This window comes from Lampetra planeri, chromosome 27 (genome assembly GCF_965212315.1).
Source record: "Lampetra planeri chromosome 27, kcLamPlan1.2.h2, whole genome shotgun sequence".
Classification (NCBI taxonomy): domain Eukaryota; kingdom Metazoa; phylum Chordata; class Hyperoartia; order Petromyzontiformes; family Petromyzontidae; genus Lampetra; species Lampetra planeri.
The window spans coordinates 7244018-7267119 of record NC_136133.1 but is presented as its reverse complement, the minus strand read 5'-3'; the positions used below and the strand labels follow the sequence as shown (position 1 = coordinate 7267119).

At 47.2% G+C, this 23102-nt stretch overlaps 1 protein-coding gene and 3 non-coding genes across 4 annotated transcripts in view; all 4 read right to left on the bottom strand.

The window, feature by feature from the left end:
* Window positions 1-5092: 5092 nt before the first annotated feature.
* Window positions 5093-23102, bottom strand: part of LOC144727908 (uncharacterized) — a 37047-nt gene continuing 19037 nt past the window's right edge. Inside the window, exons 3-8 of the mRNA XM_078607046.1 lie at window positions 20241-20385; window positions 19340-19417; window positions 11907-12197; window positions 6767-6829; window positions 5586-5776; window positions 5093-5193 (exon numbers count right to left, since the gene is read on the bottom strand). Of these exons, the coding sequence (XP_078463172.1) occupies window positions 5093-5193; window positions 5586-5776; window positions 6767-6829; window positions 11907-12197; window positions 19340-19417; window positions 20241-20385 (869 nt within the window). The remainder of the gene's footprint in view (window positions 5194-5585; window positions 5777-6766; window positions 6830-11906; window positions 12198-19339; window positions 19418-20240; window positions 20386-23102) is intronic.
* On the bottom strand, window positions 13417-13488 carry TRNAA-CGC (transfer RNA alanine (anticodon CGC)). Its single transcript has one exon. It is a non-coding gene; the product is annotated as a tRNA-Ala (tRNA).
* TRNAA-CGC (transfer RNA alanine (anticodon CGC)) lies at window positions 13925-13996 on the bottom strand. The gene has a single exon. It is a non-coding gene; the product is annotated as a tRNA-Ala (tRNA).
* On the bottom strand, window positions 14498-14569 carry TRNAA-UGC (transfer RNA alanine (anticodon UGC)). Its single transcript has one exon. It is a non-coding gene; the product is annotated as a tRNA-Ala (tRNA).

The window sequence follows — 23102 nt, the reverse complement described above, 5'->3', positions numbered from 1 at the left end:
AGCGGATGCGGACCTCGACGTGAGCATCGCTCCTTAGTTAACCAATCACGACGCGCTGTTCCTACGATCCCTTTTCCCCCAGCGCGTGTTTCCACCCCCAACCAATCATGCCGCGCTGCCACCCGATCACTCCCTCTCAAGCGCATCACCGGCCCACAGCCAATCACTACGCGCTGGCACCCGGTCCCTATCCCAGCGCGTATCACCACTACATAAGCATTGTGATGGAGAAGCATAATTAGAATAAGCGCCGCGCATAAGTATTGTTATGGAAGAGCATAATTAGAATAAACGCCGCAACACGCAGCGCATCTGATTAGCATAGCAAAGGCGCCCGGAACCGCCGCACGCGCCCTGACGGGCGCGCTCCCATTGTTAAAGAAAAACTGGGAGGGGACCACCACAGGCGGAGCAGCATCCCTTTGATGTAGGGCCGATAAAAAGGGGGCGAAAAAGGGAGATCCCTCTCTTGCTCCAGCATCAGGCCATGAGACGCTCTCCAGCCCAGCGACCCGGACGTCCGTGCGACGCATCGAGGTACGCTGCGAGCACGGGATCAACGGACCGCCGTGGGCACCTAACCGTGAGTAAGAATGTGAATTAGGATCATAAGCAGATAAATAGGGAATAGGCATAAAGGTATCAGCGTAGGCCAGCCTCGTCGACTCATACTGATTTAACAACAAGTCCAAGGTAGCAGACAATAAATCATTAATAGCTGATCGTGGCCTCGTGTGATCTCGTGGAGAAGTGTGAACGCGTGTGGTGCTGCGTATACAGCGGCTCGCCTCGTGGGAGTGCGGCGCAGAGCGGCGCGAGAGTGGGTGTCGTGTGTGGAGCTGCGTGTGTGCACGTGCGTTCGCTCCGTGTATGATACAGGTGCGCGATTGGTAACGTGGTTATTCGACGTGGAGACGAGTGCTGCACAGGGCGGTAGACGGGCACACGCTCGCATCGTGAGAGAGCTGTACATAACGATGTATGGCGTTTGATTGATCATGCTGTGCGTACGTATGCTCACAGCGGGGGAGCGCTGCGTGAGGCTGGATGAGTAGGGACGTCGCGTTCGAATGCCGGCGACACCCTAGCGGGTATTAGGGCGGTGTGGCAACGCGAACGGAATAGGGGATGCGTGAGGGAGAGACCCCGGGGGCCAACGGCCCCCACATATTGGAGCAGCCAGGAGGGACCGCGGGGGCCAGCGGCCCCAACATACTTACTAGTACATTTATTGGATCATTGATTAAAGTTTTTAGAGGTCTCCCATGCGCTTAGAGATATACATTTTAATAGGCTTTCACCTACTTCATATTCTTTTTTTCATGTAAATGCGTGTATTTGTAATAATCAAGAACCATGATCAATACACTGCACGTCGTATTCACGACCATGCGATGTATTAATCCACCTCGCACCTGCACACGAGCTGATGTCATTACTCCATTTCCATGGTGGACGTGCTTCCGCTATAGTTATTGACCATGGTCAATGTGCATTGGCCATCGTAGATTAGTTCATCATCCCCTCTTGCGCTATATCCTGGACAAACTAAAAGTGCTTCTGCACCATATACTATAGGAGGTGCTTCACACGGATCAACATCTCGAGTTGTAGACACGTGGGAATGTTACGTTTCATTGTGCAGTTAATCTTCACAAAAGCACTCCAACCTGCTCTCATTGGAGCGTTTTCCTTGCATGGCTTTAGTCTCATTATCGCTGTTGTTAGAACGTCGAATGCGTAAACAACTATCGGGCAAATAAAACCTAGTTACAACTGCAATCATACAACGAATAGCCTCAAGAAAGTCATTGTAAACCGCATCATTGTAGGTTATTAGAGTATTCATAATCAAGCTATAGTTTAATATATATGTAAAGAGAGTGCGTGGCCTAGTGGGCATGGGGGATGGTCGTGGTGACAGGGGAAGGAAGGGTTACACGAGGTGACTGTGCAGAGCAACCGAACAAGGCTGGGAGAGTTCGAGAGGAGGTGCGTGGCCAGGGGCGGGGTCCGGTCACCCTGAAGGGGATATGAACCGTATGGCGGGACCCCGGGGTCCCATAGACCCCCGGCTCTCGCATAAACATTAATTACAATGTAAACAAAAACTCTGCTCTTTTTCACCAATTGGTTTGAAGGATGGTAGTAAGTGTTGTCTTGTTAAACTATACTGCTGTCAATCATCGTGTTTCTCAGTAAAGGATTTGTGAACGCACTTTGTAAAGAGTACATAAAATAGTAGGCGTTTTCAATGCTCTGTTCATATTGTAACAAGCGTTTATACCAATGTTACTCTACAGAGTAGTGGGTCGCCGCTCCTCTTATCCGCATTGATACGAACCGTATGTGGGGACTATGGCTTAACCACAAAAAAAATGTATTTGCACAGATGCATATGGACAAGATAAGTATTATCAAACAGGAGAAATTAACGTCTCCTCTGTTAAATATCTTCAGGTAATATGATTGACATCGATTGATCCTGGCTGCAGACATTTCTAGGTCACAAATAATGATGAAAATAAGAGAGCAGTTTCACTGTATTATGCATACCGTTATGACAAATAAAGGACTTAAGTCGTGTAGGCAGTTTGAGCAGCTTTGGATAAGACTTATGATCCAGCCCATACCCGAGCATGAAGTGTATTTGCTGCGCTTGGACGACATGACAACAGAATGATCCGTGCCAGGTGGGTCGCGGCGTTTATGTGCGCGGTAGGACGGAGTAGCCAAAATAAATAAATTAATTTCGATTTTGACTCCCATTTATTCGGGACCCTTAACTATTATCGGTCTGTCGGTGCAAACCTCATGTTGCAACGCGCACACCTGTTTTCCCTCCGTTGCACCTGCTTAACTGTGCGCACTGCGTATTTTTCTCCTCTACATCGCCCCCTCCCCCCCCATGAATAAAAATGCAGCCGTCCCGGCTGTCAAATCTATGCAAGCGTGCACGTATGTGTGTGATCGATCCCTAACAACAACACAATTGTAGGCAGTGACCGTGGGAGGGCAACAATAACAGTAACAAACATAATGTGAAGGCGTGAAAAGTCCTTCCTATTAACGAAACGTGACGCGTTGCGAGCGAGTGCGTGTGGCAAGACCGTCTCCGCAGGTAGAAATGATTTCGGTCGGGTGGACACTTATCAAGAACATAGCCATATTAAAAGGCATCGGTTATAGAAGCAGTCAGTTGGTCAGCCAGAGACCATGCCATAGGCCAACGGATCAGATATTCAACCCCAACGAGGAGGTACTTGTGTCCACTCTGGGAGACCAGAAAGGGCCCCAAAATGTCAAGGGCCACCAATTCATTCACCCGTGACACAACAATGGACTGTGATGGGATCTGCGGGCACAGGGCAGGGGATTTCCGACACGCACAATCGGCACAACCATTAATCAGAAAGAGTACAGTACATTGTTTTAATGCCGGGCCAGTAACAGTTCTTTTTCAGCATCTCCAACGTTTTGTGAACACCCAGATGCACCAATTTATCGTGTATGGCTTTAGTAAGTTTTCCCCTAAGGACCATAGGTACGACCAATAAATAACGCTGGGACTGCCCTTCCCACCGCATGAGGAGTCCCTCGTGCAGCACAACGGATGGGCGTCCCGCGGGGCATGGCCCACAAGAAGCACGACGGCGCAATGTCAAGAGTGAGGTGTCATCAACCTCTAGCTTAGCCCATGCATCATGGTCAAGATTCAAGACAGGATCGCGTGGCGACTGAGCGCCTTCCTCCTGAATTGTGCCGGCTGTCACAAGCACCGCGGGTGCACCGTCTTGCGAGGGCTTACATCTCGATGCCCCCGAGGCACACGTGCACGCAACATGGGGCGGTAAGCGGGACAACGCGTAAGCGTTGACGTGCCGAGTGCCTTTTCTGTGCACCACTGTGAATGAAAATTCCTGGAGGATTTCGAGCCATCTGGACAACTGGCCGGACGGCTGGTCGATTTGAGAACTGGGAGGCACGTTAACGGTTTGCCTAGCCATCGCATAAATGACAGCGTTCTGCAATGGATGTCGACCAGGAGAGTTCAGAAACAGCAACCTCTGTCCCGATGGTAATTCAATACACCCCTGGTCGATTAAAAGTTTCAAGGGCATCCTGCGTAGAAAATCAGTGCCCAGCAAACAGAGGGCATGGCCAAAGTCCGTGAAAGCAATATCTGTCCTTCCAAAAATATTTCCCCAATTTGCACAGATGCCAACATCTGACCCATTATGCCCAGACTCCCCCTGTTAGCTGCCACCCAAGCCCTCTCCACGGGGGTAAGAGGATCGGACGACGAAGGCAATGTACGAAACACAGCCTCGGAGATCATAGTTGTGACGGCCCCTGTGTCTATCAACAGACGAACCTGGATCCCCTGAATTGACCGCATAACTGTTGAAGAACCTGCTGCGGTGCCCACTACGCGATGAGCCAGTGCGTTCCATTGCTCGATGCCATGTGGCCAACACGCTAACGACCCCGCACCATGTTTCCAAGTCGCGACAGGATGAGATTCCACAGGATGAGTCCGCACACGACCTATGCTAGATGGATGATGGGACTAAAGCGGCCATGTGTCTGATGCGTCCGGACTCGCCTGTGTATTGCGGGAGGTGGAGGTGTTAAAGCCGGAGGATGGATTCAGTGAAAACCCTCCAGTCCCATGGCAGGAGTCGACGGCGATGTGGCCCGGGCATTTGCACCTTACGCAGGTACGGTAAAAACGCCCAGGCGGCGTTGTGCCTCCAGATTACAGTGTGTGTCTCCATAGAACCCACTACATCTGGTGCCAGTAGTGCCAATGCTTTCTAGCTAGGTGATAACTTTAGAGTAAGAAAATGTTTACTAGATGGAGACAACCCACCAGGGCTTTTTCAGAGGAAGAAGACGAAGAGGGGGTGATCCCTCAGACATCCCTGGGAGAGGCGGCCCCAGAGATGGAGCACAAGGGAGCTCGGCCGGCGGACCAACGCCAGGAGCACGACCTCGCATGCCGCCCGCATTGGGACGAGACAGACAGGTGTGTAGCCGGCGCATTGCTGACTTACTGTCCTCTGCGGCACTGCTCGTCGCTGAGTTTGAACTAGATGAGCCGGGTGAACGAGTTGGTGGGCCGGAGCCGCGGGGTGACTACTCCGCCGCTGATACGTCCCACGCGCAGGAAACAGCCCACGAGCACGGCCGCTATTTTGACAGGCGAGCGGGACGGTGTTCCCGCCATTACAAACTTCCCACCAAAACTACAGTCGGAGGTGCTGGCACTGAGGAAGCGCCTGCGCTTTGTAAAATAATTTGTGGCTGCAGGAGGAGATTGGGCGGCCTTCAACCGGCGGTTCACCGCCACCTGCCGCCTTCATCGCTGTTGTCATCACTTGATATTGCGCTGCTAGACGATAGTTGGCTTTCTTAGTTCAGTGCCGTCAGTGTCAGACATGTTGAGTTGTGTGTTGGCTAGCGACCAGTGTAGAGTTGCATAGAACCGAGAGACAGCAGAGTGTGTAACAGTGTAGGGTGTGTACTGTATAAAGTGTGCTCGGTGTTAATGATAGAACTGACGTCTCTAAGTTAGTCACTACACAAGTACAGCTCCTTCAGATTCACGAGGCGGTCAAACACCCTGGCGGGTAGAGCCTGTAGTTGGTTGGTGTGCAGACTCAAGACAGTCAGTTGAGTCAGTTTGTCAAACACCCCGGCAGGGAGAGCCGACAGTTGGTTCCCAAACAACCACAGCTTCTGCAGATTCACCAGGCGGTCAAACACCCCGTCGAGAACGACCATCAGCCGATATCCAGACAAATACATGGATGTGGAAATTCACCAGCATGTTCCTTGATTGGGGTTCAGTATAACCCAACTTCCAGTCTCATATTCCACGAGCATTTGTTTTCATACTTCATATATTCGAGCCGTTTTGAATCAATTAAGAATGCGTAATAGAAATATTAATCCATTGCGGTTTTCCTTCAGTTTATTCCCATTGTAATATCTATGCCAGGTCATGATATGAAGGATCGATTGGGAATTTTCAATCATCCCTGCTGGTAGAGCCGACGCTGGAATATCAGCTTGGTGCAAATGAAATCAGACGATGAAACCTACACGTTCGTTATATTTCACGTGAAATAGGTTTACAGCAATGACTTGACTTTTATGCTCAGTGTAACAAAGCAACGCATTTCCGTCAGTAACATTACATTTAGTTTGGATGCCGAAGTAGAAAATCGATATACATTAATATCTACAGGTGCATCAATATGCATGAATTTCCTCGAGTAGGTTTTCTATGTTTAATTCTTCGTAACTCGTCTTCTGACTTCATGATGCCATCAGACGGAATATGTTTCCACACTTAACCATTCTTAGTGATTCGTGAGGTGATGTTCCACGTTCAGCGATTGCCGACACTGGAGAGAACACGAGGAGCTGATGGCTACGGCTGGAACTGCTGAGCTGGTGGCAAGTTCCTGAGACTCGTGTACTATAGTAGAGTCCGAATTATAAGGTTTGATAACACTTACGGGCTTTGACGAAGGTTCACTTTGACCAATGGACCGACGATCCACAATAAAATGACCCGGCTGTGTAAATCCACGACTTTTCCTTGGCTAAACAATGACGTCACAATCTCCTTAAGTGTGCATCGTTCGCACGGACTGCACGGGCTCATGGGTAAAACCTGGACCTGTGGAACGGTCTCGAGCTGTGATTTTGCAGCGCTACTCGCGTAAGTTGGGTCAGATTGAGACGAACAACAGTGGGCAGAGCTGTCAACTGGTTGGTATACAACTTTAGTTCCTTTAGACTAACCAGCCGATCGAATCCGCCATGGATTCGATTGTCACACAGAATTAGGTAAATCACTGTGAAACACCCCTGCGGGCAGCTATGGGATTTCCACATTCCTATATCGGGAATCAGAACTTTAAACTTATATTATTGACCGTGTCCAGTATCCTTCTCGAATATTTGAACCGGGCATGGGCATCACCTCGGTCGACTCAGCTTTAACTGAGCGCTGTACCTGGAACATTGAGTAAGCATCATTACTGGGGTGGTAATGCGTGTGTATGAGGGAGAGGAAATGTGGATTAAACGAGAATGATTCTGTCACAGTCCTTGTCTGCATCGTCACCGCTATGAACTATCACTGATTCCACTGATCCCCAGCCGCACCGATGTCTGTCGTGTCTACTCCTCACCTGTTTGACGTCACGTTTTGCTAAGTAAGCGCATATGCCATCACACGTGAAGCTCTGCACGCGTGACTTGCATTATTACAGTGTAAACAGAACGCAGTACAAAGCAATCGGGGCAGCTGAAGAGCATTCCAAGGAGCGCCTTTGACAACCTCAAGAGACTCACTCAAATATGGCTGTACAATACGCATTGGACTGAGCCCTGTGCAGAGCTCTCATTCTCCTCGCCTCTCTATCAGCCTCCGCGTATTTCTCACAGCCTCCTCCTGATGGTGATGGATGATAAAGTAGTCGAAGCAGTAGTTTAAATATGAACATATGTGGAACGTTGTTTTTTTCTTGCCTCAGAGAAAGCGAGGATTGGTGGCCCGATGGTTAGCGCACTACGCTATTCACACGGTGACATGGGTTTGATCGTCAGCAACGGCGATCATCAGAAGCGAGTGATGATAATCTCTACTTCAGCAGAGTGAAGTTTGATGAAACCCCTAAAATCGATGCAGTGCTTGTACCAGGCTAGGTGCACACACCTCCATGAATATAACACACGATGCAAAAAGCAAACTCATCTCCCTGCAATGCTCTTCAACTGGTGGACAGTAGGTCCAGACATAACTAAATTATTTGAGGGCTAAGTAGACCTAGGAGAGGCACAGGACTCGGAATCGCTGTTTTTGTAGAGCAGAGCGCTAGCCGCTACACTCCCGGGCTTCCTTTAAATAATTGTGCTTTAGCTATGTTGTTCACGTCATGTTACTGACTGGTACTATGTTACGTTGAAACTTGTAAGATGAACAGTTCACCATCCAGGCTGTGGCTCAAGAAACCGTGCGTGGATTGCGGTGTTGCGATGTTAAAAAGGGGGTGTGGGATGCGATGTCGTGGAGCGAGCTGGAATCATTGATCTGCGCTTCGGTGGAGGACTCTTGTGACAATATTCCAGTGGATTTAACGGAGCCCCAGAGACTCGCGTCTCCCCTATCCGAATGTCAATCACCCCGAGTTTGAGCTCTGAAATGCAATTGCTCTACAAATACAGGCTCTGCGTGTTGGGGTTGCAGATGATGCCCTGAGCATGCGAGTGATTCATTAAAACTCGACTGCGGCTGATGATGCCTTCTGTCTATCCGACCCATTGGGTCTCTGGTTATTTCATGGAGACGATGGTTGATGCCCTCCATATCCGTCGCCTGATTCTCGTGCAGGTGGCTCCAACTCCACCGCCAGTTGCGCTCCTGGAAATGCTCTTCAGTTGGTTCTGATTCAGATACAGGCTATGCAGATTCACCAGACCGTTAAACAGTCCCTCCGGAAGGGTGTGCAGTCGGTTGCCACTCAGAGCCAGAATAGTTACTTGGGTCAGACTGTCAAACACCCCAGCGGGTACTAATATAGATATACAGATATGTTAATGAAAGCGACATAATTTAAAACGAGATTATTTAATGCGACCTTCAATCACTTTCATAGACGACGTTTTAGTTTCACCGGTCTCTATTTACTGTCATAGTTATCTGTATTTTGTACTAATCTCCATCCACAATCATAACGACTTCCATTTCACTTCCATAGATATATTAGCTTAAGCAACTTCCTTTAATTTTCATCCGCATTTGACGTAAATATAAGTGCCTTGACTTGAGTACAGATGTGTTCGTTAAATTAACCTTGATGAACATGTATTTTTTTATATTAGATTGTCAAACACCCGAACGGGAACTCATGGATTATGAAAATTCGAGTGACCTGTCAGTTAAAAGTGGCCTCTTCACTTCTAGAGACGTCAGTTTAGTAGTGACCTCCATGCTCTTTGCCCAAAGCGAACTCTCACCACTCTCATGGAAATATGTTGTTAATGAAAGCGACATCCATTTACGTAAAGTTTTTAACTAGAGCCATTTTCTCTCATGCAGACATGGGGAATGACACAACCTGCATTCTCTATCATTAAGACTTCTGATCTAATACAACTTAGACTTACTTCATTTGAAAATTAACAGTTAACATGATGCCAGTTAAATTCCGTCGAGATCTGCCAGTTAAAATGATTTCATTTACATGCAAAGACATCTATGATTTTAAGATACCTCAATGACTATCAAAGAGAGAAGTGTCAGATAAATCCACTTAATTAAATTTCAAAGATAACCGCGTTATTAATTACCACGTGATCGAAAACAATCTGTTTACAATTATAAACGTCTGTCAGATAAAATTACCTCCATTTTCATTGTCAAACCTATACTTTTTGAAGACACGAATATTCCTCAAAACGATGTCCTAAAAAAAAAGAATGTCACGTTATCGTTTGTGTGGCCGAGAACGGAGCCCGGCCACGCTGAGAATATAAGAGGGGCCCCCTGTAGGGGACCTCGGGGCTATACATATAGCGCTTAGGGGCCGTCCATAAATGCACCGAGGGGGGGGATGGGGGTCAGACATTTGTGACGATGTGTGACGAGGGGGGGAGGGGGGGTTTGAGAAATGTGACGTCACATCAAAAAGCACAACTTTAAATCAATATAAATTAAATATATTTGTTATAACGGCACTAATTTTGATTCATTTTCATTATCGATCCATGGGAGAATGGAGAATCATAAATGTAGTAAAACAAAGTTTTGATTTTGATTGTTATGAAACATTTTGATTCTAATAATTCTACCAGGGCTTTTCATTCAATGAAATGAATATGTGATTGTTATAATTGTACTCTCCATTTTGCTTCGTTCTACTACAAAGTTTCAAGTATTTTTTTCCTAGTCATAATAACTTTTAATATTTTATAATTATTAGAGAATTTCAATATAATTTTCTGAACATCTGCAGTTTTAGTTAGACGTTGAATAATTTCAAGTGAATTTTATGATAAATTTCAGATTTCCAACGCCTCTTTTTTAATACATGTTTTCTCCTACAACATCAAAGTGCAGCGCCACATTAAATACGCACTACAATGACAATAGTTTTAGTTTAAAATTATTTGAAGCATGTTAAATTTTCAAAATGGAAATACGGTTTGGCGGGGGGGGGGGGGGGCAGATCTTTGTGACGTCATATTAGAGGGAGATCTGACTTTTTGTGACGCCGTGTGACGAGGGGGGAGGGGGGGGGGGTCAAAAATCGGCCAAAATCGCGTGACGTCATTTATGGATGGCCCCTTACACGTGCGTTACATTGTGTGTGTGGCAGGGGTCGGCAGCCTGCGAATCCGGAGCCGAATGCGGCTCTTTGGCTTCCCCCTTGTGGGCAGCCGTTTTTTACTTAAATCTAAAACGTAATTTTACGTAAAGATAATTGAATAAATGTGCAATGGAATGCATCACTATGGAATGTTTGAGTGACAACAAATGTACAACAAACTGTATTGTTAAAGAATCACTAAGGGGGTGGGGGGGGGTAACGAAATGGACGAAGTTGATTTCATCACCTATGTTGTTTATTTAAGTCAAAATGTTTGTTCTTGTTGTCATCTGCGTATACCCGCTGCTGTGCACAAGTAGCTCTGCGTGTGATGGACAACGTACGGATGCGACGAAATAGTCCATCTAACAGACTGAGAACTGAACATGGGGGAGGAACGAATGAGTGGAGTTCTTGAAAAAAGTATGTATGTTGAACTTTTTTTGCACCGTACGTAACCAACTGTGGGACTCGGAGGTGCTGGGGAAGGACAACAAGCTAAACGCAAAAAGCAGTTTTAACGAAACCAGTTTTCAATTTATATTTAAAAGTGCATAGCTCCATGTGCTTTCAAATTTCGGAAGATAATTCCAGACTGCAGCAGAAGCGCAGTAATTCTGATCGTGGCGACAGAAGAGTGATAAGGAGGTGACTGGCTGCAGGTTAGGGAGTGATTGGATAAGTGAGTATTGTATTATATTATCAGTCAACCTGACTGCTTTATGTTGCATTCTTTCGAGAGGGAGGCACTGGGTGCTCAACTGTTTATTTGACACCACGGTTCAACCGCGGCCGAATGCGTGCTTTGCATAGCAGTAGGAATGGTTGTTCAGAGTTAAATAATCCTTTGGTGTAAAGAAGGAAACCAGGAATTCTAGCTGCCTCCATAGGCAGATGACTGACATGGCTGAACGTGGGATACAAATGGACAAAGGGGCCTTGCCTGACATGAACATGAAGCGACATTCGCCAGCAACAACACAAGCACCACGTGAATCATTCTCTTTGCCTTTCTTTGGTTTACACGACGAAGTGCATAATGGACATGGACAGTGCGGTGACAACACGCACCATCCACTTACCGTCTCAGTCAATGACTTTCTCCATGAGCTGATATACAGTCAGAACTAAGTTAGCAACATTGGAGATGGCCACGTGGTAGCAGTACAACCAGAGGGCTCGTGAACCTATTTGCACGGACTGCTGAGTGTCATTCCCTGCATGGTATGCGCGGTGGGTTTTCTCCAGGGTTTCTTCCAACGTGTCAAACACGCATTCACAATGGAGTTACCACACGCCCCAATGTGGGACCATCCTTAGCACAGTCCTGAAACTGGGTAAGACTTTTCTGGATGAGTTAAATTAGTGGTATTCACATTGACTTGGCGACTCTGAAGTATCATGCTACTTATTACTCTCGCTGGTCTATTCCCTGAAAATCGTATCTGTCCGGAACGGCTCTCACTCAGCTAGTTCCCCTGCAAATACCGCTTCTGCAATTTCACTAGGCAGCCAAACATCCCAGCGGGAACGGTCGTCAGCTGGTTATGGTGCAGCTCCAGTTTCGTCAGCTTGCCCAGTTTGTCAAAGATCCCAGGCGGCAGGGACTTCAGTTGGTTAGTGTCCAGCTCCAGATGTGTCAGTTCAGTCAATCTGTCAAACAGAGTGGGCGGTATCGCCTGCAGTTTGTTATAGTCCACATGCAGAGTCTTCAGATTCACCAGGCGGTCAAACAGCCCAGCGGGTAGAGCCTGCAGCTGGTTATTTTGAAATGAAAGCTCCATGAGATTCCACAGGCTGTCATACATTCTTTCATCCAAGCACACACTCTTGTTCGCGTACAGACATGCAACTTACTGATGAGACCCAATGAAGTCAAAACCGGTTAATGTTTTCCAAATTTCAACAAATGGCAATGGTTCTGTATCCATAATATTACTAATAATACGCTTGTTCGTGTGTCTGTCTGTAACGGACTTACAGAAAAACAAGTAAACAAGTCTGGAGCGGATCTGTCTCCTGTTCTATCCGACAAACAGAACGAAAGATCGCGCGTCCATTCAGCCCAGTCGCAGTGTGGAGAGCGTGCAGCCTCCTCGGCGTGTTTCCTGGAGTTTAGTTTCATCCTCTTGTATCAGTCCTGGTCGCGTGTTTGTCTCTCTAACTTTTTTTTACTAGTATTTACTGCAAAATAATTGGGTACGTTGTTTTGTTCTTGTTAATACTTCTATCGACAAAATGTATTGTAATAGAGATACAATCGTTAATGATTATACAGGTAGGTGCAATATGTTCCACACTGTCCACCAGGGATTATTTGTCTGTCTGACTGTCTGTCGTGCAACACGTTCCTTCGGAGTGGGCAGGTAGGAACTTGGTTGGACAGCACATTCGTGCACGACAGAAAGCTCGCGGTCACGTGATGCACTTCAACCAATCCCTGAACGTACATGTTCGGGAGGGGCGATGCACGACAGACAAATAATCCCTGGTGGGCAGTGTGAAACTGTTGTTCCTACTTGTATAATTCCACTCGTTGAGTTATCCTTCAGCCATGAGGACTCCAGACTGATTTTCTTCTCACCCACTCCGTTCGACCACCACTCGGCAGGTCACAACACTTTTCTCTCGGCTTCCTCCACGCACTGCTCAAATTTGGAAGTCCATCCTACGGGTTCAATTCTAATTATCTTGCTAATTTCTATAAATATTTTGATTTCACACTTGATGACGATTGCTTGTGTTGCAGTCGAAACGTCGTGATATTTTTATTGTTTGATATTTTTATTATTTTATTATTTCCTTTCTACATGACTTGACCGAAAAAATCTATAATATGAATGCCATAAACATGTTAACTCTTATGTACTACAACTTTGATTGTAGTGCTGTTCATTGCTGACCGTATGACATGTTGGTCTTCTGGATTTACGCTCAGCAACTATAACGAATGAAAACAAGCAGACGTTTTGTGCAGGCCACGCATATTCCTTCGAGTAAAATTGTCCACTGGCAAAATATCACCTCGTGGAGATGCCGGGGATTGAACCCGGGGCCTCACACATGCGAAGCGTGCGCTCTACCACTGAGCTACATCCCCATGGTGCTTGTACATGGGCGCAGTTCCACCTCGGTACGGGGTGAAACGTCGTCGCGAATCCAAAAATGGGAGGGGTGTGGCTGGGTGGAGAGGGGAGGGTGGGGAGGAGCTGGGTGGGGGAGGGTGTGGGAGGGTGGGGAAGGGCTGGTCACCCCGTGGTGCCCTTATAAAACTCAACGTTTAACCTACTCACGCCGGCTTGTGCCCAACCTCACAGTTGGCCATATTTGCGAAATACATCACGCCGCCGTTGACCCTGGCCATTGACCGAGCAAACCAACGTTCCTTCCAGCTCCCTCCGCAGGAATGTGTTTACGAGAGTTCATGTGCACCCCGATTACATGGACATGGACACAGCCAATTGATTTTGAAAATCAACCTTTGTTGGAAACATAAATAAATAAATAAACTTCCAACATGGATTCCAGATCCAACATGGAGATGCCGGGGATTGACCCCGGGGCCTCACACATGCGAAGCGTGCACTCGACCACTGAGCTACATCTCCATTCTGGTTCTACCGGGGCGCAGTTCCACCTCGGTACGGGGTGAAACTTCGTCATCAGCTTCTTCCTCTCCCGTGTCACCCCACTCACTCTCCTGTTGGCCTTGGGCCCTGGACACATCGAGTCTGCACAGAGTCCAAGCAAAATGTATTTATTTGAAACAAAAGAAATAACAAGAATACATGTGGATGGATACTATAATGCTGTCCTAATTAATTTATTCTTGGAAATCTTTAATTCGGAAATAAAAGTGTTCTGGATACTTTTAAGCACTTGCTTTCATCTACAAATGTTTAAGTAAACCATTTGATCACTGTGTGCATCGCCAGTAAATAGAAATAGCAAGTTCCTGATATCAACACAAATTCATCCGAAGGTATCGTTCATAGAGGGTAATATTTACGAGAGTTCATGTGCACCCCTATTACAGGGACATTGACACAGCCAATTGATTTTGGAATTCAAACTTTGTTAGAAAAATATTTAAATAAAAGCATCTGACATGGAGATGCCGGGGATTGAACCCAGGGCCTCACACATGCAAAGCGTGCGCTCTCCCACTGAGCTACATCTCCACCACGCTGGCAGCCAGCCAGGTAGCCAGCCCCCTTAACTATCAGCCCCTCCCCTTACCCCCCCTTCTTTAGGCCCCTCCCCTGACCCCCCTTACCTTAAGCCCCTCCCCTGACCACCCCCATATCCTTAGGCCCCTCCCCTGACCCCACCCCCTTAGGCCCCTCCCCTGACCCCCCCCCCCCCTTAGGCCCCTCCCCTGACATCCCCTCCCTCAGGCCCCTCCGCTGACCCTCCTCCCCCCTCAGGCCCCTCTCCTGACTCCCCCCTTCCTTAGGCCCCTCCCCTGACCCTACTCCAATAGGCACCTCTCCTCTCCGTACCCGGCAGTAGGTCTCCACCAATCAAAGAGCTGTGTGTATTATATATTTATTTATGCACGACAGACAGACAGTCAGACAGACAGACACTAAATCCCTGGTGGGCAGTGTGGAACATTGTTCCTACCTGTATAAATATATATATTATAAACAGCTCTTTGATTGGTGGAGACCTACTGCCGGGTACGGAGAGGGGAGGTGCCTAAGGGAGGAGGGTCAGGGGAGGGGCCTAAGGAAGGGGGGAGTCAGGAGAGGGGCCAAAGGGGGGGGTCAGGGGAGGGGCCTAAGGATTTGGGGGGGGGGGGTGGTCAGGGGAGGGGCATAAGCGAAGGGTGGTCAGGGGAGGGGCCTATGGATATGGAGGGGGTGGTCAGGGGAGGGGCCTAAGGATATGGGGAGGTGGTCAGGGGAGGTGCCTAAGGGAGGGGGGGTCAGCGGAAAGGCCTGAGGAAGGGGGGGTCAGCGGAGGGGCCTGAGGGAGGGGGGGGGGTAACGGGAGGGGCCTAAGGGAGGGGGGGGGGTAAGGGGAGGGGCCTAAGCAAGGGGGAGGGGCCGATAGAGGTTTGGCTACCTGGCTGGCTGCCTGGTGACCTCAAGTCAAGTTATCTTTTATACAGGTAGGAACAACAGGTTCCACACTGCCCACCAGGGAATATTTGTCTGTCTGTCGTGCATATTTGTCTGTCGTGCACGAATGCGCTGTCCAACCAAGTTCCTACCTGCCCACTCCGAAGGAACGTGTTCACTTATTTTCAGCATACTGTATATATGAAAAATGTTGATTTGAAGATTTCGTGACTGCAGGAATCCATACTCGTTGGTTCTTTCGGTAAAGTCACGTAGGTAGAAGAGTATGAAAAATACATATTTCCGCTTGAAATCACTCAGTGTGTGAAATCGTCAGTCTCTGTACATATCCGCCATGCTGTAGCCGTAGAAGTTCCGCGCTTTCCTGCTCATAATAATGAATGATAATTTAGCCACTTGTCAATCCACTGCAAGATAAAAGCCTTCCCACGAAGTGCTGGTCATATGTGGTAGCGACATGGGGGTTCTGTTAGCTATACTTCACCACGTTGGTAACTGTGGGTTTGTGTCGTCTGGGGGGTTTGGGATGATGTCACCCAATTTATAACCGATTGCGCTACCCACTGCACCAGCACTCCCGCCCACCACATTGTGTTAGATTCACAATTCTTAGCTCAACATTACCCAGCATCATTTGCGAACAACGCTATGATTCACGTGCGGAGACGACCCAGATAAACTTCAACAACTTGGCTTGGAGACTCAGCAAGTGCAATGTTAGTTTACAATGTATGTATGTTGAACTTCTGTCCAACCAACTGTGCCAATAGGAAGTGCACGGCGTTGCTCGACTCTGTCCATGATATTTCACTTTCACGCGCTCCACGTGACCACACATTTTCAGACAGTTGGGGAGGCAGGCAGGGAGTTAATGCGCCAACCCGCAGCCCAAAGTGTATAGAATGAACCAGCTGACCTGCACCAGCCCATCGTGGAAGAATCGCGTAAAGACCCTCCAGAGGAGCTCTCTAAAGCTCCCTCCAGTGGAGGCCCTTCCGATATCAGTGGCGTGAACCTGGCAGGGCTGCACCTTAATCTGTTACTCCTCGATGGTGACATTGTCAACTGATCCGGGGCATTGAACACGCTGAGCGCTATGTCCGAGTTCGGCTCGAGCCACGTGTGAACAGCACACGATGGGAAGAGCGACCCAGTCTCCAGGCAATGCTCTTCAACTGGTTTAGGTCCAGACCTAAGTGAGTCAGTGTCGGCAACTTTCGTACGCCTGCGGGCAACTCCGCAAAATGTGTTATCACCGAGGAAAACCTCCCGTAGACTCACCAGCTAGGTCAGGCGCTGCATTCATTCGGTCTGAATGTGTTGCTGAAGTCACAGCCCAAGTCGACTCGACGACGCCTCGTGTAACTTTAAAAATTATTTGTGGATACGCCTTGGCAAGCACTGGTCTACAAGCACAGATAACAAAACAAACTTAACACAACACACACAGACGCTGCCAAAACGGGAAATATATCATGGATGACATTTCAGGCGATGGCCCTTCTTCATGTCTCGTATATGCACGTGCCCGCTACGTTTCATATATTTATTTTCCCTCTAAGGCAGTGCGTTTGACGAATGCCTCGCGTTATTTGTGGATTTTCACTTCATTTCCAGCCCTGTGTACAGTATTTCATTGAATAATTTTCTTAGTCTATTCAACTAATGCGAGAAAAGTAGTCCACTCTTAGTTGTTCAATAATTATAATTGTTGTGGGGTCCCACTCTTCCCCCCCCCCCCCACCAGAGTGGTGAAATATGGTCGCTTCATCGCGCAGTGGATAGACATGGGACGTTGAATAATGTATTTGATATTTTTTTAACAACACTAATCTGTTCACAAGCTTGATGTTGTGCAATAAAGGTAAACAATGCTAATAAAAGTAAAATAAAAAAATAAATAAAAAAATAACGACGTTTCGGAGGCAACACAAGCCTCCGTCTTCAGGTGGAACCGTCACAGCACGATTGCTGTATCAAGTAAAGAGAAATTCTAAGAGACCCGACCTTGTAAAAAAACTCCTGTCCAGGGGCCTACTCTGGCTCATCCCCCCTCAACCAGTATATATACAAGGTCGGGTCTCTTGGAATTTCTCTTTACTTGATACAGCAATCGTGCTGTGACGGTTCCACCTGAAGACGGAAGCTTGTGTTGCCTCCGAAACGTCGTCACGAAAGCTTCAAATCTAGAAGTAAACAATGCTCTTTGGAGTCGTTTTAACATTCACTCTGCTAGAGTCTTTCAAAACAGCAGAGAGCGAGTGTCTGAGGTTGCTTCGCAGTGAGGAACTCGCGTCTCTCCCCACTGGGGTGTTTGACAAACTGACCCAGCTCACTGAACTGACTCTGTACAACAACCAGCTGAAGGGCGTTCCCAGGGGCGCATTTGACAAGCTGAGCCAGCACTGCCAGGCACGGTCTCTGCTTTGTCGCTGGGAATAGGGATAGAGATGACGCTCGGACACGAGTAGCATTCAGTTTATAAAGCTACCGCGTTATTGAAATCCACAGTCATCGTTATCATCACCGTCGTCATGGTGTCCTTTAGCGCTAAAGGTTAGTCTGCAGTTTAAGTGAACATTCGTGAAGATTAAACGAGTGAATGTTGAAAATTATTAGTGCTGGAATTTATCGTTTACAGAAACTAGCATGTGCTGTGCGGGTGTATGTTAGTGCGGCAACAAACACAAAAATAACAACCACACCACAACAAAGACAAAGATTCCCGTATAACCTTAAAAGACTGTTGCGGAAAGTGCTCTTAGCGAGCACCTATGAAGGCCGGCACGGCACACGAGGGGGTGGGTGGCACAAAGCCTCCTTTGTCTCCCTAACGACGATATTTACACATCATACCAGGTACTCATTTGAGGCTGAGTCGACCTAGGGGAGGCCCAGGACCGGTTAAGATAATCGTCACTGGTGTTGGCCATGATAGGTAATCGAACCCGGTCCGCCAGGTTCGTAGGGCAGCGCGCTAATCGCTACACTACTGATCGAGTAAAAATGTTCAAGAGGGAATGCGAGACGAGCTCTGAACACCGTGAGGGTCGTTGTACTGCACCGCAGACAGTGGGCACGGCATGGAGCGAGGTGCCGAGATGTGAGGTGAACACAACGCCGCTAACGCGACCTAGGGACCCGTGTTGGACTCCACTGCCGTGTGAAGAGCGACGCTCTCTTGTAGAGGCTGCTCTATAGCAAGATGCGGAGGCTGCTGATCTGCGATTCGTGCTCAGTGATGAACTCAAGCCCTCCCCGCTGGGGTGTTTCGATCAGTGGAATTAATTCCGGCATTCGCCTGTCCATGGGTGCCTCATCGAGTCAAGAGGCTCTGTCTTCAGTAGGATGCTGCTACAATGGGATTTGTGGGCAAGTCCTGTTTGAGAAAAGTTTGCGTTGTTGGTGCGGTTTGGGTAGTTGTTGTTCTGAGTGGTTGCTCTTGTTTTGCTCTGTTCTGGTGTTGTGTGGTTCTTTTGTCATGTCGTCGTTTTTGTTGTGTTGCGTTGTTTCGATGTTGTGGTGATTTTGTTGCGTTGTTCTGTTGTTGCTGCACGAACTAAGCCTGCGCAGCACGCGTGAGTTTCAATAAACGCTCAATATCACCTCTAATTATTCACACAATTCACTTCATGAAATATTCACTGATGTACGAAGGCAGATGCTCACCTTACTGCTCAGTGACACTGCAGGCTAACTCGTAGCACAAGAAGGCACCATGACGATGATGACGATGACTGTGAATGTCAAATAACGCGGTAACTTTACAAACTGAACCCCACTCGTGCCGAGCGTCGTCTCTATCCCGGTGCACAGCGACAAAGCAGAGACTGTTCCTGGCAGTGCTGGCTCTGTTTGTAAAACGCGCCCCTGGGAACGATCTTCAGGTGGTTGGTGTTCAGAGCCAAATGGGTGAGCTGGGTCAGTTTGTCAAACACCCCCACAGGGAAAGACGCGAGTTCTTCACTGCGCAGAAACCATTAACCATATGCACTCACCTACTTAGTATCAACTTTATCAATACATATAGTGCGTAATAAAAAAGATCCACTGCAAACCATAGTCACGACCATGCGATGTATTAATCCACCTCGCACCTGCACACGAGCCGCTGTCATTACTCCATCTCCATGGTGTAAGTCCTTCGGGGTGCGTTATCTCCCTTGCCTGCTACTCCGCTATAGTTATCGACAATGGTCAATGTGCATTGGACACCATCCATTCGCATTGATGCCTCTCACACCCTGATTCGCTTTCACAGAGATGTATTAACTCAAGCAAACTCAATTCCTCATCATTAGACCTCCTTTGCCAGTACCAAAATATAATACTAGGGTTTTCCCCCTTTTTTCTGGCAATAAAATTGAAACCTTTTTACAAGCATTCATGTCAGCATTAACCACACTACTTGCAGTCAAAATGCAAATAAATAATACAATATGATAATATATGCTTTGTTCTTGAAACTGATTGGTCCACACCAGGGACGGCTTTCTTTTGAGCCTCGACCCAATTGGTGGTGCTCGACCAGAGGACGCCAAAAGGCGTACAGCTCAAAGACAATGCACTATATCAAAGTAATGAGGGCTCGGGGTGAGCAATACATCATTAGACCTCCTTTGCCAGTACCAAAATATAATAACTTTTTAAAAGCACACATATTCAAGTAAACGATGTCCAAAAAACAATGTAACGTCATCTTTTGTGTAAATATGAAAAATGTGCATGTGTCTCCACCAGTGCCGTCAGGTGGTAAAACACCCCGGGCTCGAGCTTCGTGATCTGATTGACGTGCAAATACAGATACTGCGCAGTGGTGGGGATTCCCGCAGGCACAGACGCGAGGCTTCTCTCATGGCAGTACATAAATATCCCTGAGCACGAACACTGCGAGGGACGGGCGACGGTTTAGAGGCGGCTCACAACGGCCTCCCCTTGCACGCGAGCGGTGTCGCGTGTGGTCCAACATTTACACGAGTTGCCTCTTACTGAAGATTCCCCTTAAAATGTTTTACCCCAATTTATTTTAAAAGTGCTTTGTTGAAATGTCCTGTATATACGCCGCTAATACTGCTCACTGTATTTGCGTCTAAATTTCACTTATTAGTCAATCTATTGGATTATTGATTACATTATTTACGAGGTCTCCCTTGAGCATATAGATTTCAATACGCTATTACCTACTTCATATAACATTATTTTCACGTCAATACGTGTATATGTAATCATCAAAAACCATGATCAATCCATTCTACGTCGTAGTCACGACCAGGCAATGAATTATTCCACCTCGCACCTGCACACGAGCTGCTCTCATTACTCCATCTCCACAGTGGACGCGCGTCCGGGTGAGTTCTCTACCCTGGCTGCCACTCAGCTATAGTTATTGACCATGGTCAATGTACATTGGCCATCGTAATTAGTTTATTATTCCATCTTGCGCTATATCCTGGACAAGCCAACAGTGCTTCTGCACCATCTACTATAGGTGGTTCACACGGATCAACATCTCGAGTTGTAGACACGTGGGAATGTTACGTTTCATTGTGCAGTTCATCTTTACAAAAACACTCCAACCTGCTCTCATTGAAACGTTTTCCTTGCATTTCTTTTGTCTCCTTATCGCTGATGTTAGAACGTCGAATACGGAAACAACGATATGGCAAATACCACCTCGTTACAACTTAAATTATACAATGAATAGCCTCAAAAAAGGCATTGTAAACCGCATCATTGTAGGTTATTAGAGTATTCATAATCAAGCTATAGTTTAATATATGTGTAAGGACAGTACGTGGCCTAGTGGGCTTGGGGGATGGTCGTGGTGACAGGGGAAGGAAGGGTCACACGAGGTGAGTGTGCAGAGTAACCGAACAAGGCTGGGAGAGATCGAGAGGAGGTGCGTGGTCGGGGGCGGGGCTCGGTCACCCTGAAGGGGATATGAACCGTATAGCGGGACCCCGGGGTCCCATAGGCCCCCGGCTCTCGCATAAACATTATATTACAATGTAAACAAAAACTCTGCTCTCTTTCACCAATTGGTTTGAAGGATGGTGGCAAGTGTTGTCTTGTTAAACTATACCGCTGTCAATCATCGTGTTTCTCAGTGAAGGATTTGTGAACGCAATTTGTATCTCCTCAGGGCTGCGTCCTTTCCCCTCTGCTATTCACCCTGTACACCAACAGCTGCACCTCCAGTCACCAGTCCGTCAAACTCTTGAAGTTTGCGGACGACACCACCCTCATTGGGCTAATCTCTGATGGGGATGAGTCTGACTATAGGAGGAAAGCTGACAACCTGGTGACCTGGTGTAGCCAGAACAACCTGGAGCATAATGCTCTTAAGACCGTGGAGATGGTTGTGGACTTCAGGAAGAATTCAGCCCCACTCACCCCCATCCCTCTGTGCGACTGCCCAGTCACCAATGTTGAGTCCTTCCGCTTCCTGGGCACTATTCTTTCCCAGGACCTCAAGTGGGAACTGAACATCAGCTCCCTTATCAAGAGAGCTCAACAGAGAATGTACTTCCTACGGCAGCTGAAGAAATGTAATCTGCCAAAGACAATGATGGTGTGCTTCTATACAGCCATCATTGAGTCCATCCTCACCTCCTCCATCACCGTCTGGTACGCTGCTGCCACTGCCAAGGACAAGAGCAGACTGCAGCATATCATCCGCACTGCTGAGAAGGTGATTGGCTGTAATCTACCAACCCTTGAGGACCTGCACACTTTGAGGACCCTGAGGCGAGCGAGGAAGATTGCGGACGATTCCTCGCACCCTGGATACTCTCTGTTCCAGCTACTCCCCTCCGGCAGAAGGCTGCGGTCCATCAAGACCAAAACCTCACGTCATAAAAACAGTTTTTTCCCATCCGCTGTTGGCCTCCTCAACAAGGCCAAGGGCTTAAAATGACTTTTACACTTAAAATGACTGCTACACTTACTATAACATTTTATCTACATAATTACACCTTTCCATACTTACAACGTGTAATCTTATTTGTATTTTTGTATTTTACGATTGTTTAATACGGCTAATTAACATTTTACATTTCGCATTTTATAAGGTCTACTTATTCATAATTTTAAAGATTTTAGCCCTTTAGTATTACTTATACTTTGTAACGTTAGTATAGTTAGAGTGGATACCTTTTATATAAGTTAAGATTCCTACTTGTTTAATGTATGCACCGTCCCGCCATAGTGAATTCCTTGTCTGTGCAAACTTACATGGCGATTAAAACCGTTTCTGATTCTGATTCTAAAGAGTACATAAAATAGTACGCGTTTTCAATGCTCTGTTCATATTGTAACAAGCGTTTATACCAATGTTACTCTACAGAGTAATGGGTCGCCGCACCTCTTATCCGCATTGATACGAACCGTATGTGGGGACTATACTTAAACACAAAAAAAACCTATTTGCACAGATGCATACGGACAAAATAAGTATTATCAAACAGGAGGAATTCAAGTCTCATCTGTTAAATATCGGCAGGTAATATGATTGACATCGATCGATCCTGGCTGCAGACATTTATAGGTCACACATAATGATGAAGACAAGAGAGCAGTTTCACTGTATTATGCATACCGTTATGACAAATAAAGGACTTAAGTCGTG